This window comes from Molothrus aeneus, chromosome 1, assembly GCF_037042795.1.
Source record: "Molothrus aeneus isolate 106 chromosome 1, BPBGC_Maene_1.0, whole genome shotgun sequence".
Taxonomy (NCBI): domain Eukaryota; kingdom Metazoa; phylum Chordata; class Aves; order Passeriformes; family Icteridae; genus Molothrus; species Molothrus aeneus.
This window is the reverse complement of record NC_089646.1, coordinates 71,097,962-71,113,721: the sequence shown is the minus strand read 5'-3', so window position 1 is coordinate 71,113,721 and position 15,760 is coordinate 71,097,962. Positions and strand designations below refer to the sequence as shown.

At 37.0% G+C, this 15,760-nt stretch overlaps 1 protein-coding gene across 2 annotated transcripts in view; it reads left to right on the top strand.

Moving 5' to 3' along the window:
- Positions 1–15,760, top strand: part of RELCH (RAB11 binding and LisH domain, coiled-coil and HEAT repeat containing) — a 76,933-nt gene that overhangs the window by 40,622 nt on the left and 20,551 nt on the right. For both annotated transcript variants that reach the window (XM_066559329.1, XM_066559321.1), the window contains 8 exons: positions 1,875–1,987; positions 5,950–6,040; positions 9,963–10,034; positions 10,807–10,947; positions 11,385–11,549; positions 12,245–12,392; positions 14,292–14,448; positions 15,419–15,542. In XM_066559329.1, the coding sequence (XP_066415426.1) occupies positions 1,875–1,987; positions 5,950–6,040; positions 9,963–10,034; positions 10,807–10,947; positions 11,385–11,549; positions 12,245–12,392; positions 14,292–14,448; positions 15,419–15,542 (1,011 nt within the window). The remainder of the gene's footprint in view (positions 1–1,874; positions 1,988–5,949; positions 6,041–9,962; positions 10,035–10,806; positions 10,948–11,384; positions 11,550–12,244; positions 12,393–14,291; positions 14,449–15,418; positions 15,543–15,760) is intronic.

Sequence of the window (15,760 nt, the reverse complement as noted above, 5' to 3'; positions counted from 1 at the left end):
GAAATATTCTTTCAAGTCTTTTTGAATTAACGCGGCATTTGCAGGAGAGAAAATTCTGTGCAGTCCAAAAAGATAAATTAAATAAGTTAAATCCTCAGACTTCTCATAACTTTAAATGGGCAAAAATTTCAAGTAAAAATAATGAGGTCTAACATGAAGATTCTTGAGGGAAAGAAGCTCTCAGCTGAAGAAAGTTATTTAGTTGTTCATGCAATTTAATTTGTCAAGTTCCTTTAATGCAGGTCTTCAGTTCATGCTGTGTTGAGCGACACTTATTTAAAAACAACCCCAGTTACTCTTAAAAAAGTATTTAAGAACTGGAAATGTTCAAAGTATTCAAATTTATTTTTCATTTCTCCTCTCCTTTTAGATTTTTTTAAGTGATAGGTAGGATATTTCCATGTTGTCTCCTCTGTCATAAATTCTCTAATCTGTATCATAATTGAGTTGAATATTGCCAGTATATCTTCCAGAGTCACAGAATGTTAAAACACAGTTCAGGCTGTGCCTTGGTCATCTTTGGAGATGGAAAATAGCACATGGAGTAGAATTCTTGTAAAATGAAAAAAAAACGACAAAAAAAGCTTGTCAGGAGTTGGCTAGCTTAGGCACTGCTCTAAAATGGAGTCTTGTTCTATGTTTAATATAAATAGAGCTCGGGCTGTTTAGGAAAATACAGGTTGAGCAGTGAGGATGTTGTCAGTGGTGTTTCCACAGGTCCACAAGAACATCATGATTAGATCTCTTTGAATATCTGCAAGAAGAAATTTGCACCTCCCTGCAAAGTCATTCTAAACAACCACAGGTTTTTCCAGGTTTTGTATAATTTCTCCTACTAATGTTAGATGTGTTTCCCACTGTCACCTGCTTATTTGTCTCAACTTAATAATTCACAAAAAGTCTTTCTGCTGAAAATTGCTCCTAAGTACACAGCAAGCGTGCAAGGTAATCTCCAGATTACTTGCCCATGTTTTTTTCCAGACACTGAGGTTTTTTCTTCTTTTTTTCCTGACCTCCCAGTGTGATGTTTCTGTCTCTAAGATATTAAATCATTTAAAAACTGTCTGGCTTTCAAATTCAGTTGGAGTAAAAGCTCACATCAACAAGGTCAAGGGAAGGGACTTCCAGACAATGTTTTAGAAACATTTGGTTCTTCTGGGAATGAATACCATGAGCTTTGTAGGCATATTTAGAAAGGAGGAGGCCTTCACTATTAAGATCCTTCTATTTTCTCTCCATGTTTTACACAGTATTTTCTTTGTAATTTATTCTTTTAAGGGGTTTTAATTACTCCAAAAAGAAAATTCAGCTTCAGAGATCACTTTTGTATGGAAAAAAAAATCATAGAACCTTTACAAAAAATCAGATAATTGTCAGTCAACACAAAATCTGTCTGCAGTCACCATTACCAATGTATGTTTCTCAATGTTTATTTTTTCCAACTTGTGCACAAAACCATGTGGGTGTTTAATTTGAAATTTTAATCTTTAACTCCTTGGCATTTTTTCATAGGAGCTTTATTTCATAGTTGTCTGTGGAGCTTCAGTTCAGTAGGTAGTGAAAACAGTTGAAACCATGATTGTCCTCTAATTCTGGTTACAGGTGACCTGCATATGTTAATTGTAATCTTTGCAGAGCTTTTCATTTTATGTGCTGATTCTCCCCTGATTTTTCCTAGCAGGAAAATCATTCTAACTTTTGTAGACCTTCACTTTCCTCAAGTCACTTAATAAGACATCAGGACTCCAAAGTATCTTTTCTAACTGTTTTGATGTTATGTGATTTTAGATTATCTTAGTTTCTTGTGCAGTAAATGAATGTATGCCCAAAGCAATTTTACTTTGTTTGGTTTTCCCCTACCCACAACTTTTTAGGAATTGATCCCACTCATACTGTGTACAGCCTGCCTCCATCCTGAACCCAAAGAGAGAGATCAGCTTCTGCACATACTGTTCAATTTGATCAAACGACCAGACGATGAGCAAAGGTGTGTTGGCGCTTGTGTGATATGGGACAAGCAGGAACTTTTTTGTCTGTGCAAGCAGCAGAACTTGTAAAAATTGGATATTATTGGGTGATATTAAACAGGTTTTGTTTAGCTGGTGTTTTGCTTATATAGTGTTGACAAATTTATGCCAAGTTCAGGAGTTTTCCTTTGCATGATCTGTACTTCCATTTACTGAATTGTAAGAGTGTGCTTGTAAGATAGAGTGTAATTTCAGTTCCTTTTTCTGTTTAAAGATGAATTTTTTGCTAAATATTTTGCTGTTTTGCTAAAATGATTTTTAACATCCTAATTCTTAGCACTGGTTGATGTAGAAATCAAAACAGCTTTTCTTTTAAAATCTGTGTTAGTGATCTACATGTTTGTTCAGATGACCACCACATTTCTTTAGGGAAAATAGTGCTCTTTCTACCTCTGGCTCATTAATATGGTGGCAGTAAAAAAGTCAGAAGAGTGTAGCAGTGATCTAGGTCTGACAAGTGTTAAGGACGTTGTTTTATTTTGGTTAAGCTTCTGAAACAAATTACACCTTTTGTTCTATAAATTTAATTCTTCCCTAGTGCACAGGAAAACTTTATACTGATCTTGATGAAAATATCCTTAAGGTTGAAAGACAGTACCCAAGCTGGTATGTTTCCTTCTCTTAACTGTGGAACCACTTTTTGTGTTCAATCTGTAGCTCTTCCATTATTTTTGTTAGAGATGTTTTGGAAAGCATCTGTATCCTTTGTTGCTCTACGCTGTCTTCAGACAAAATAGGCTTTATCAAATAGGTGGAAAGCATTTCTTTTGGAGACTCTCCAAAACTGAAGTGTTCAGGCATCTTTTTAAACCATTCTCATGTAAAATCTAGAGATTAGGTATAATTGAAAGCCATGGCTTTGGAGACAAAAAAAAAAAAAGCTTAAACAAAAGTAACTTGTAGCATAGTGGCACCATGTAGATTGAAATTACAAAAAGATGCAGTCTTGGTTCTACTTCAGAGTCATTAGAAATCTGCTTCTGAAGTGTTTTAAATGTCCCAGTAGATTGAGAAGCTAAAATAATTTGTGGTTGAAGGGGAAGGAAATTGCATGTCACTTGGAGTCTCTTGTGATTAATTTGTTACAGGATTGGTGGCCTATCAAGTAGATTTCTCATATCCCCCATAGGTGCATTAGGTGTGTCTATTCCAGCAGTTAAAGAAAGAAGAAAAATCTTTTTTCCTTGAATTTGTTCCATTTTTGTTCAGAATTAGAGATTTATATATAATAATAACTTGTTTCCATGAGAAATCTGGGAAAAATAGTCTGCCATAAACTCTAGGACAAAGCATGCATATACATACTATACATTTGCACACATAGAAATAACAATTGCTTTTGAAGGTGCCATAATCTGATGGAAAACCAATTGAGATTCCATGAATAAAAGATATTCTGAATAGTAATTAAATAGAACATACTTTTTCAGAATTTAAGGGGGGTTATATTTATAGATTTCTATGGAAGTGTATTATGCATGCTTTGTTTTTATCTAAATACATTTAAATAATATGTTAGAAGTCTTGTGCAATATGAAGTGAGGAAAGACATTCAGGTTTAATCACCAGAACGATGATGTTAATTATCTCGTTACTTGTTTGCTTTCTGCTGTACTGTACAGGCCTACTACATTGTCCCTTGATGTGGCAGTTGATTAGTTGACATTTTTAATGTGCTAAATGCGAGAGACTGAAATGTGACATTGCATTTCTAAGAATTAACCCATTAAAAGCAATATTTTGTTTTACAATGTCCAATATCTGAAGTATGTTAACGATTATGCAGAAAGCCTGGATTATACCTCTTGCCCACGTGAGATGCATTTTGGTGTTTGGCATATTTCTGTAGTCTTGTACACTAACATTTTATTTGACAAGGCCACTTCTATCATCATGGCTTTGCTCATTAATGTTCCATTCAACTTTTAAAAATGCCTATCAAATTCTCTTCTGCAAAGGAGCAAAAATGTGTTCACATAACCTCCTTTTTGTACAATTATGTTAGTTTTGGAGGCTAGGAGTCATAATGAAGTGAGTTTAATGTTTGACTCTAATAGGACAAGATTAAAAGGTTGCTTCAATCGCCTTTTATTCAGATCCTTACAACTTTCCTTTCCCTGAAATGCTGACTGTTATATGCTGTTAAAAGGGTTGCAATAAAATATTTAAAATCTTATTTTAAAATATTTTTGAAATATCTTCAAATTCTCATCTTGGTAGGTAGGGCAGAAAGAAATCTGGCTTAATTTTGAGATTTCATGGAACTTTAAAAAAAAGATTCGATGTAAGAAAAAATATTTTGTTTTATCCCATTTATAATGCAGAAAACTTCAAGTGATTACTGTGTTCTGCTATTTTCTAATGTCTTAAAAATATATATTCTCTTACCCAATTCTGTGATTAGGTGCAGTGTACAGAACCAAAGACAGTAATTCAAATGCCTGTTTTGTTTGCAGTAGAACTGAGAATTACCACAGGCTTTTGTCTCCATATTGCTATCAGCTGTTGATTTCTTGAGTCTTACCTAATCATTTTTGTTTTCTCCTTACTTTTTACCTTAATCAAAGGCCTAGTTCTGTCAGTGTGACAGAGAGGTAAAAAACCCAAACGCACACAACACATAAGAGCTTGCTCTGATTGTTGGCATAAAGAATGCTGGGATAAAAAAAACCCAACTTTTTGATAGGATCTTTCTCCTAAAAAATTCTTAAAGTGAATGAGTCTTTTTTTGATGGGGTATGTTCTCTAAGGGGTTAGAAGATAACCAGCAGAATCTCTGCCTTTCAACCTTAAGGGGATGCTATTGGTACAGAAAATACTTAGGAGTCTAGACATTACACTAAAATGGTAACAATTCTGGCTTACATTTCACAGAGGAATAATAATAAACTCTGAGTGGTGTCCCAGTATTACTGAGGAAGTGATGAAATTGAGTTTCATGTCCACACGTTATCATTTGAAACTGGGTATTTAATAATTCATGTAGCCTCTAAAGGTAAATAGAATTGGTGAATTGCATTCAAAGTTGGTACTATTCCAATCCTATCAACAGGAAAAATAGAAGTAAAAACATCTTAGGAAGATAGACAGTCATTAAATAAAATACCACAAATGACAATTTAATACAGTCTTACTGAAATTTTATAAATACCTCTGTGCCTATAAAATTAATGGAACAATGGCAATCTCTTGCAAACTTTAATGAAAGGTAAAAAAGTATAAGAATATGAACACAAATAACAGGTGATTGTAGATCCTACTGGTTGATTACTTGCTTTCCTTTTTTTAGTGGGCTTTAGAAGATTTCTCACAAGAGTGAAGTTCAGTATTTTGTGAGATGACAGTAACTTGCATGTCAAAAGGTTGCAAAACTATGTCATAAAAGAAATAAGCTGCTTGCTCGGAAGAAAGTTCATTAAATCTCACAAATGCTTCTAAATAAAATCAATTTGCTTCACTGAAATACTGATAGTATGATAGTATTAGGTAATTTAGATCCTTTTACTGCATGACAGTATTCAGTACTAAGAATTAAATGAGAAATTTAGTCAGTCCCAATCTCAGACTTTAGAAAATCAGAAATACCCAAATCAGAGATTCTCAAACTAGTTTATGGAGTTGAGGATCTGCAAGGTTTTGGAAAAGGCATTCTGAGTATAAAACAAGGTAAAAATCATAGAATAGTTTGGGTTGGAAGGGATGTTTGAAGGTTATGTAAGCAAATCCCCACCCTGCAATGAACAGGGATATTAGCAGCTTTCAATTTAATATTTAGTCTATAAGTCAGTGTGGATGGTGTGAAATCTTGACTGCAGACAACTACCTATTGCCTGTCAGCATGTGCTTTTCCTGACTTAAGGAATATATGTTATATATTATAAAACTTTATAAACAGGTTAAAGCTTTACATTTATCTTTTCAGACAGATGATACTGACTGGGTGTGTGGCATTTGCCCGACATGTTGGACCAACACGTGTAGAAGCTGAACTTTTACCACAGTGTTGGGAGCAGGTAACTGATTATTGTTTGCTTTATGCTCCAAAATCAGTTAGAAGTTCATAAATTTGAGTTTTACTTGTTCAAGGGAGAGGTTTTGGCTTTGGTTTTCAGAAAGATATTTGCATGTTCTTTGTTCTCATCATATATATTTTTATTTAATATTAAAAACACCTCAGTAGCAGAAAGCTTATTAAAGACTATCTGGAGAGATTTTAGTTACCTGCTTGTACCTGAATAAGCTTGTTATATTGAAGTGTAGATAAGCACATGTTCTTCATCAGTGTCGTTAACATATTGCTAGGTAGGTACTTTTATAATTTTTGCTCTGCCTTCCAGCCTGTTGGAAATCCATTTTCATTCAAAGATTTTATTTGCTGATTTTTTTAATGTTGTATTAAGTCCCTGGAGCAGTGGCCACACCAACTAGTTTAAATTCTTAAAGAGAAAATCAAAGACCAAAGTACTCATAAGCAAGTCTCTCATAGATGAGATGAGCCTGAAGTTTACATCTCTTGTAGAATCACAGTGATCTTTTTCACAGATACTCCAAATTAATAGAAATAACTGAACAACCAAACAGAAATGTTTTTACTTTTTCATCTGAGGCATGGAAGCAGAACAACATGAGTTCAGGTGAAAATCTGTTGTATTTTCCTACCACAGGGAAGGAAAGGGAGTTCTCATTGCCTGAGAAGACAATGAATAACTAAGCCATGACGGAGTGGGAATGCCTGCTTTGATGGCAGAGTCTTTCTGGTCTGGTAGTTTGCTACTGTTCCTTGCATAACACAGCAATCTGTGTTTCCCAATAAAGTCTAAGCTTTAATAACCTTAATGCTTTCTGACAGTAGAAGTATGAAATTATATGCAGCATTTGTGCTTGTTGTGAATGACTGATGTATCTGTTGATTAAGTGAAGGTCTCATGACAGTAGTAGTTTGAAAGAGCCATACAAAGAATTCTGTATTTTTGCCTAATTTTGTAAGCAACATTTTGTTTTCTTAGTCCTCATGAAATTTAAACTGTGATTGAAAAAAAACTATCTCACCTCAGGAAGAGCACATTTTTCTCATCCACTTCTTGCTAATTGCTGAAGCAAAAGAGAAACGAGTCCAACTGTACAAGAAGAGCATCTCAGACTGCCAAGTCATATGGCATAGTGCACTTAATGCAGTTTGCCAGACTTTGTTTGGCAGTACTGGAAACAGGTCATTATTTTTTCCAGCTGAAATTTTCTCCAGCTGAATCTCACGGTCACAAGTCTTGAGTTTATAGAAGGAACTTTAGTATAAACATAATTTTCTACTTTTTGCAGTAGATGTGTAAATCATGAAAAGGATTCCTGCTCTTGGTCTCCAACCAAAATCTGTTTACAGATGCAGAGGTCTGGGCCCTCAGGAAGTTCATCCTTTTCATTGATACATTGTGGAGCTCAGTTATCAGGCTAGTCTTTTTAAACTCTCTACCTGCTCTTTTGCAGGTAAAATTTGGTAACTGACTCAGTTTAGTTGAAGGCTCTGTGAATGCTAAAAGGGTCACTCAAAACTGGTGACCAGTTATTGGCTTCCAAAATTACTAAAGACAAAAGGAAAATAAATAATAATAAACATTTTAGTTATATTTAGTTTCCAAGGGCTACTCATCTTCTCTGAACACAAACCTGACAGAAATTTCAGTCTTTTTTCCTCCAGTATGTGTTTGTAATATCACGGTGATATTTGTATTGCCATGCTAGACTACCTAAAACCTGTAGGGGGATAGAATATAAGAAAATATAGTGCAGGAAGTAATCTTACCCCTAAGGAGTTGCAGCTGAGCCAATTATCAAAGATTAGGAAGAGGCCTGACTTTAACAGGCCACAGCTGTAACCAATGAGAAGAAGAGTGCTATAAGAGTGGGGTGGCTGGTTGAGAAGGGAACTGGAGTCAGTTGGCCACTTTGTGAAGAAGAAAGGGTCAGTGCTCTGAGGAGCAGCCCATGAGAAACACCATGAGTGTATGAAACTCTTGTGGTAAGAGGCAACAATATAGAACCCCTACAATAAAATGGCAATAAAAAACAGCTGAAACCAGTCATTGCTGTTTCCCTCAGGTAGGCAGAGCTCCGCAAGATGATGTGTGTCTATGCTGTCAGTGGGGAATTTGCTTTTGAAAAGATGGCACATAAGTAAAAGATTTTATAAAATAATAAAGAAGGTTTGGAAGGGACCTTAAAGGCCATTAGCTCCAAGTCTCATCCAGCCTGGCCTTTAAAATCCTGGGATGGGGCATCCACAGCTTCTCTGGGCAACTTATTCCAGTGCCTCACCACCTTCACAGCCTAGTAGGTTTTAAAGCAGCCTCTTACTTGTCCATAATATTTTTCATCTCCATACTCCAAACATTATTGCAGGTGCTCTACTGATGAATGAATGCAAAGTAATGATAGACACACTCAAAGAACATTCCCATGCTTGAGACTTCAGTTTAGTCCTGAAGCTTACAATTTGTTAATTTAAATCTCTTTGAAATCATCTTTTCCACACTTGATTCTTGAGAGAGTTCTCAGTCATTTCATACTAGAGCAGTCAGAGTCAGGCATCTTTGTTGAGTGTGCTGAGCCAGTCATCTCAGAAAGTTGTCAGGTTGGTTGTGTCATTTTTTCTATGTAAATACATCCTGGCTATTTCCAGCCACATTCTCATCCTTTGATGTTTGGAAATGCTTTGTAAGGCCAATTGCTCTAGACTGCCCTGTGTTTGACTGGGTTTTCTGTCTTGCCCTTCCTGAGGGTAGCAGTGACATTTGCTTTCTTCCACTCCTCAGGAATTTCCCCATTGCCACAACATTTTAATTGTCAAGAGTGTTCTTGGAATGATATCAGCCTGAGCACTCATGGGTACATCCCCATCAGGGCCCACAGACTAGTGTATGTCAAATTTCTTCAATATTTCCTGGCCTGCTAGTTTCTGCTAAAGGTCCTCCTGGTGCCAGAATTTGGCATGGATTTTAGGGACCTCAGACTACTGAAGACAAGTCTTTCAAGATAGAGACAAAGAAGACAGTGAGTACTTTGGTCTTTTTACATTGTTAGATGACTGCCTCACCAAGGCTACACACTACACAGCAAGAAAGAAGCAATTGCACCAAATGCTGCATATCCTATTTTATCTGACAGCATCAAAAAATTCACATTTTACTCTCAGCATGGTACCACAGACTCTTTTATTCACAAAGTATTGAAATACTTCATTGTTTCATTGTACAACCATTACAACCACTAAACCTGGCTCCACCAGAATGCGCGCTTGATTCCGAAGTGTCAATAATAAATATTAATTCTGTAAGGCAGAATTTTCAAGCAGCTTTTGAGTAGAAAGGGGAAATATCACAGGATCAAGAGGTTTTTGGTAACATGAATTGTTTTTAGAGGTGCGACTATATTTATGCTGAACTTTAATAGAATGCAAATGTGTTTAGGCTTCTACAGGTATCTTCTTCTGACTGTGATTGCTCAGCAAGACCTGGGCAGCTCTGCTACACTGCTCGGCTCAGAGCACTAGAGGGCACTTGTGCAGCTCTTGAGGAACAGTGCTCCTGAAAGTCTTCATAAGACAAAGTATTTCTTGTAGTGCCAGTTCAGGAGTTATGCAGATTCTTTAGAGTACAGCAGCCCATACGCTGCTTTCCTTTTTATTGCTTATATGGCTTCTCACATACCTATGTGCTTCTCTGACTCTTTCCCTACTATAAGCTATGTCTTATAGGACAGCTGCCTCACTTTTATGCCTCAGTGCAAGAATTTGAGGCTGCTTAGTACCCAGGTGCAACTTCTGTGAGCTCAATCAGTGCTAATTGATTGAGGGGTGAACTGCACCCCTCTGCAGTTCACTCTAACCACATTTTGAATGCTGGTTACTGCAAAGCAAACAGTCCATCTGTTTCTCTTTACCAGATCAACCACAAATACCCAGAGAGACGGCTGCTGGTAGCAGAATCCTGTGGAGCTCTAGCACCTTACCTTCCAGTAAGTATTAATAGACTCCAAATACCTGCTAGGGAAAGCAAGGTAAAAATCTGATGCATAATGTAAGCATTCTTTATAATTTTAAATATCACCAAGTGTGTATATTATGCACGGACAGTCACATTGTCTTCTACTTTATATCACACATGAGATTAAGTCACTTTAAGAAGGAGATAGTTTGTTATGAATACAGGTTAATCTAGCTATAAAATGTTTCTAAAAACAATATGAATATTCATTTCGCTAAAAATGAGGTAAAGAAAAGATAGTTAGGACCAATTAAGGAAACAATCTATGAAAAACGAATTGGCACCCAGCTGTAGCATTCTTCAGACACCGTGGAATGTTACATCAAGAGTGCTGCCAGTTAGAAGAAGCAGTGAAATTATGTCAGTGATAAACTAGAATTTCAAGCTTCAGAGAAAGAGTGGGGGAACTTAAATTAAAACCCAATTTCTCCAATTGAGCAATGCAGTGATTACTTAAAGTCTAGGCCTATAGTAGTTTTACTGCTGTTAGTTATTTTTGGTTCCATGCAAATGAAGGGACCTTAGTTCTGTGCTTAGCAGGACAAAAGCCTTTCTATTGAAGCTACTGACATTTTATATTCATTCATCTTCTCTTGTGAAAACTGAACATGTAATATTCATAAAGGATTTTATGGTTGGAGGAAGGGATTTTGTTTGTGAGCACTAATAGAAGTGGCAACTTTTTATTATCCACATTTCTTGTTTCATTGGCATTAACAAATGTGTTTCTCATTTACAAACAGAAAGAAATTCGTAGTTCATTAGTACTTTCCATGCTGCAACAAATGCTAATGGAAGATAAGGCCGATCTGGTACGAGAAGCTGTGATCAAAAGCCTTGGCATCATTATGGGCTATATTGATGATCCAGATAAATATCAACAGGTATCATCATTTGGTTTGAGTTCTGTATGTGTAAAATGCTTTCTATAGATATTTCATAAATAATGAAAGAGGTGGTTTAATAATAGATGATTGTTTAAATTCTTGCATTTTTCTTGCATATTTCCAGATACTTAAAAAAATAGAATTTCAGGTGTAAGCCTTATATAGAAACTGCTCTAATAGTTCATAATTTACCTTTAAGAATGTACCACTTCACTGCCCATCTGATATTATTAGCCAGTTTGGCATCATCACTTACTAATACAGATTCGTTTGCTACAACAAAGCCTACCTGTAGTTCAGCTTAATGCTGAACAATAATGTTTCACATAAGTAAAAATAAAGAACTTTTCTCTTTGAGTTTTTGAAGGGAGAGTGGTAAAAATGTGTATATAAATTTTTGGGAAATAATTGCGTTCTTTACTGTGTTTTACCAGGGTTTTGAACTGCTGCTTTCAGCTTTAGGAGACCCTTCAGAACGTGTGGTTAGTGCAACACATCAGGTATTTTTACCTGCTTATGCTGCATGGACAACAGAACTGGGAAATTTACAGTTCCATCTTATACCTACACTGCTTAATAAAATTGAAAAATTGCTCAGGGTATGTACTCAACTGTTTCTACATTGGAGAATTTTCTTTGTATTCTTCACTTGTACTTTGGAAGAAGAAAAAAAAAAACAAAACAAGGAAAAACACCAAACCTCCCCCAAACTAAGCATGCTCTTCTTTAATACTGATCTGTTTTATATCCTAATAGCATTGCCCCATGTCTAAATTGTGTAGATTTTGGTAAACTGCATTTTTTTTTAAATAAGCAAGAAAAGTAGATTTGAATGGTTAAGTTAGGTCGTTTCCAGTTATGATCCAGTTTGCACATTTCATTCGATAGATAACTCAGAAGTTCTGGAAAAATTGTGGGCCTCATAACTATCTAACACACTGAAAGAAGATGCTTGCTCTCAGAGTACAGGTGACTTGTTTATTCAGTTTAGATGCCTTGGTCACTGAGGCAAAGGATCCACGTTTCCAAAATGTGCTGAAAATGTTCTTTCAAAATATCAGTCTGTTCATCAGGATGAACTGTTAAATGCCAAAGGTTATATTGCCTGAATCTTTTCAGTAGAGGTGACCTAAGAGTGGCAAAATATGCTTATGATTAGGCTAAATTGCTTTATAATTAGTGTGTCTGGGTAGAAGCTCATCACAGATGTGTTGATGCCTTGCCAGGGAATACATGCCTAGGGAACAGATCTTCCAAACTGAAAACTTCCAAATTAATGTCCTGTTTGTTTCAGGAAGGAGAACATGGCTTGGATGAACATAAGCTCCACATGTATCTGTCTGCCCTGCAGTCTTTGATTCCTTCTCTGTTTGCACTGGTGCTACAGAACGCACCTTTTACAAGCAAGGCTAAACTTCAGGGAGAAGTACCACAAATAGAAGGTAAATTATTAGTTTCTGGGTTTTTATATTGGTCTGCCTTAGTAAATTCTTAAGTAATGCTTCCTTTTTTCACCCCTTGCTATGCTTGAGATACCTGATTATCACAAAAAAGCTTTAATCGATTTTTCTCTACTTCTTAGAAGAAGCTTTTAGAAAGCAAAGCAATTTTTAATTGTACTTCCTAAAGGTTTCTAAAGAACTGATTTCCATTAATAGCCAATAATAGCTCAGGAGGGCTGGCCTCAGATTCAGTCAATTCTTACAAATTTATGGAGTGGGAAAAACACAGCATAATGCAGCAGCATCACCATCTGTTATCTATCTGTGTAATATCCTAGAAGACCATCCCATCCCTGAAAGTGTTCCAGGCCAGACTGGATGGAGCTTTGAGCAAGCTGGTCTAGTGGAACGTGTCCCTGCCCATGGTAGTAGGGTTGGAACTAAGTGATCTTTAGGGTGCCTTCCAACCCAAACCATTCCATGACTGAATGGCCTCATGGTGAAGTTGTCCTTAGATCAGCAAACCTAGCCTGTGTAGTGTTTTCTTCTGTTGCAAATATTTTAAATATGTTATTGGTAACACCTGCCACTGTGCTGATAATAGTGCTGTGTGTGAAGATGCAAAGGAAAGGTAACAAAGGAGAATTTGGATAGTAGCTAGTGGTACATTACTGTCTGATACGCCTTTGAAAATGGATGCCATGGTAAGGCTCATCTGTCTGACTTGAGTAATTTGAAGATGAGCACTTTTTCTGAGTGGCTGTTACTTAAATAACAAATGCAAAAATTTCAGGTTTCAGCCTAGTCTTCTCCAGGCTGAGCAAGCACAGCTTTCAGCCTTTCTGCATAGGAAAGGTGCTCTATCATTTTGTTCACACTTTTGTAGCCCTCCTTCAGACTTGCTCTAGTAGGTCCATGTCTTTCCTGTGCTGGCGACCCCAGAGCTGGATGCAGCACTCCAAGTGGAGTCTCATGAGAGAGAAGCAGAGGGCTAGAATCACCTTCCTCATCCTGCTGCCACGCTGTTTTGGATGCAGCCCAGGATAGTGTTGGTTTTCTGGTCTGCAAGCAAATATTGCTGGGTCATGTCCAGTTTTATCATTCACCAGCACCCCCAAGTCTGCTCTCAGTCCCTTCCTATCCCCCAGCCTGCATTGCCCTGACCCAGCAGAGGTGCTTGCAGCACCTTGTGCTTGGCCTTGTTGAGCCTCATGAGATTCCTATGGGCCCATTTCTCAAGCTTGTCCAGGTCCCTCTGGATGGCATCCTGTCCCTTAGGTGTGTCATTGCAGCACTAGCTTGGTGTCATCTGCAAACTTGCCAAAGGTGCACTCAATCCCTTTGTCATTGGTGAAGAGAGTGAACACTACTGGTCCCAGTATGGACCCCTGAGAGGCACAACTTGTCACTGATGTCCATCTGGACATTAAGGCATTGACCACTGTCCTCAAGGTGTGGAGATCCAGTCAATTCCTCATTGACTGAGAAGCTGATCCATCAAATTCGTATTTCTCCAGTTTGGAGAGGATGTTCTGGGAGATTGTCAGAGGCCTTACAGCAGTCCAGATAGGTGACATCTGTAGCTCTTCCCTCTTCACAGATACTGTCATCCATCATAGAGGGCCACCAGGTTGGTCAGGCAGAGTTTGACCTTGGTCAAGCTGTGCTGGCAAGAATAATAACATAATCTCCCTGTATTTTCTCTTTTTAACTGAGGGTTACATAATCTCTTCAAAGATGACTTTAACTCACTGATTTTTAAAAAGCAAACTGATAAAGCAAACCTTGTAGAGAAGGCACTTAATGAGTTTCACAGTTTCTTAGCTGTTGTTTCTGACATCACCTCTGTGGTATTTTCATCATCTTTCATTCATGAGTGCTTGTTCTCTGCTGTTACAGTCACTAGGTTTCCCCGACCTGTGTCGCCTCTTCAGGACGTCGCTGTCATCATTGGAAGCCGCGAACAATTGGCGGTGCTGTTGCAGCTGTACGATCATCAGCTGGAACATGAGGGCACCACAGGCTGGGAGACTCTGCTATGGGTAGTCAATCAGCTGTGAGTTAATTTGTGTCTTAGGATACCTAATTTTAAAATGTGTCAAAATTAATAGTTCTTAAGCATGGTCTGTGGCATTCACATTCTCTGAAAAAATTGCTTCGCCCAGGATTTTTGTCCTAGGAAGCTGAGAAACCTCAGAGAGAAGGAAAACAATTCTTATCTCATTTGCTTCTCCTGTGTTGTGCTTATGTGTGGAATGTTTGGAGATTGTTTACACACAGGTGATTGTTTCATTGGTCTCCGGTGTGAGTTGTTTTGACTCATTGGCCAATTGGTGCCAAGCTGTGTCCAGACTCTGGAAAGAGTCATGAGTTTTCATTATTATCTTTTTAGCATTCAGTAGGTATCCTTTCTGTATTCTTTAGTATAGTATATATTCTTTAATATAATATAGGATTATAAAGTAATAAATTAGCCTTCTGAGAACAAGGAGTCAGATTCATTATTCCTGCCTTTGTCAGGGCGTTTCCCTGCAAATACAATACACAGTCGTGTTTAACAATTACTGAATATAAGAATGCTATGAATGATTGCATTTGAGAATTACCAAAGAGGAAAGCTTTTCATTTACTTTAGGCATTTTAATTTTCGTGCTGAATTGCCTTTGATTTTATTCAGAAAATATCGAGTCTAGCAGAACATGTAGGTAACTATTTGCTCTGAAAACTTGTTTCTTTTATTTTTGCATCAGTATAGTTAATTCTCTTGTGGAGTAAAGATTGTTGTATTCCATCTCGTGATAGCAACAGATGTTTGAAAATATGGGTCAGACTTTTCTGGCACTTAAACCCTTGCTTTCTTCACAGGTCAGGAATTGCACAGAACATGTAGCTAACTTTATTAGAACCAGTAGTGCTCTGTGTGTGCATGTATTTATTAATATAAGCAATAAATCTACACAAATGTAAATGGACAAAAGCAAAAAGTCAGAGTAGTGTTCAATATCCTTTTGTTTTCTGATTTTTAGGCTACCACAGCTTATAGAAATAGTTGGCAAGATCAATGTAGCATCAACTGCCTGTGTCCATGAATTCTCTAGATTTTTCTGGAGACTTTGTAGGACATTTGGGAAAATTTTTACAAACACTAAGGTAAGATATTACTTTAAATATTCTACACACTTGATAACATATATTCTCTATACTTAGAGTATGTTGGAACACTCACAATTTGTGACCATTTATATTTTCATGTCACATTGATGCTTTTCCATAAGTACATTTAAACCTGCTATTTTTAGAGCTGTCTTTGTGTCCTTTTCTGGTTTTGGTAATTTTGAAATTGCCTTCTGTCTTGCCCAACCAGGGAC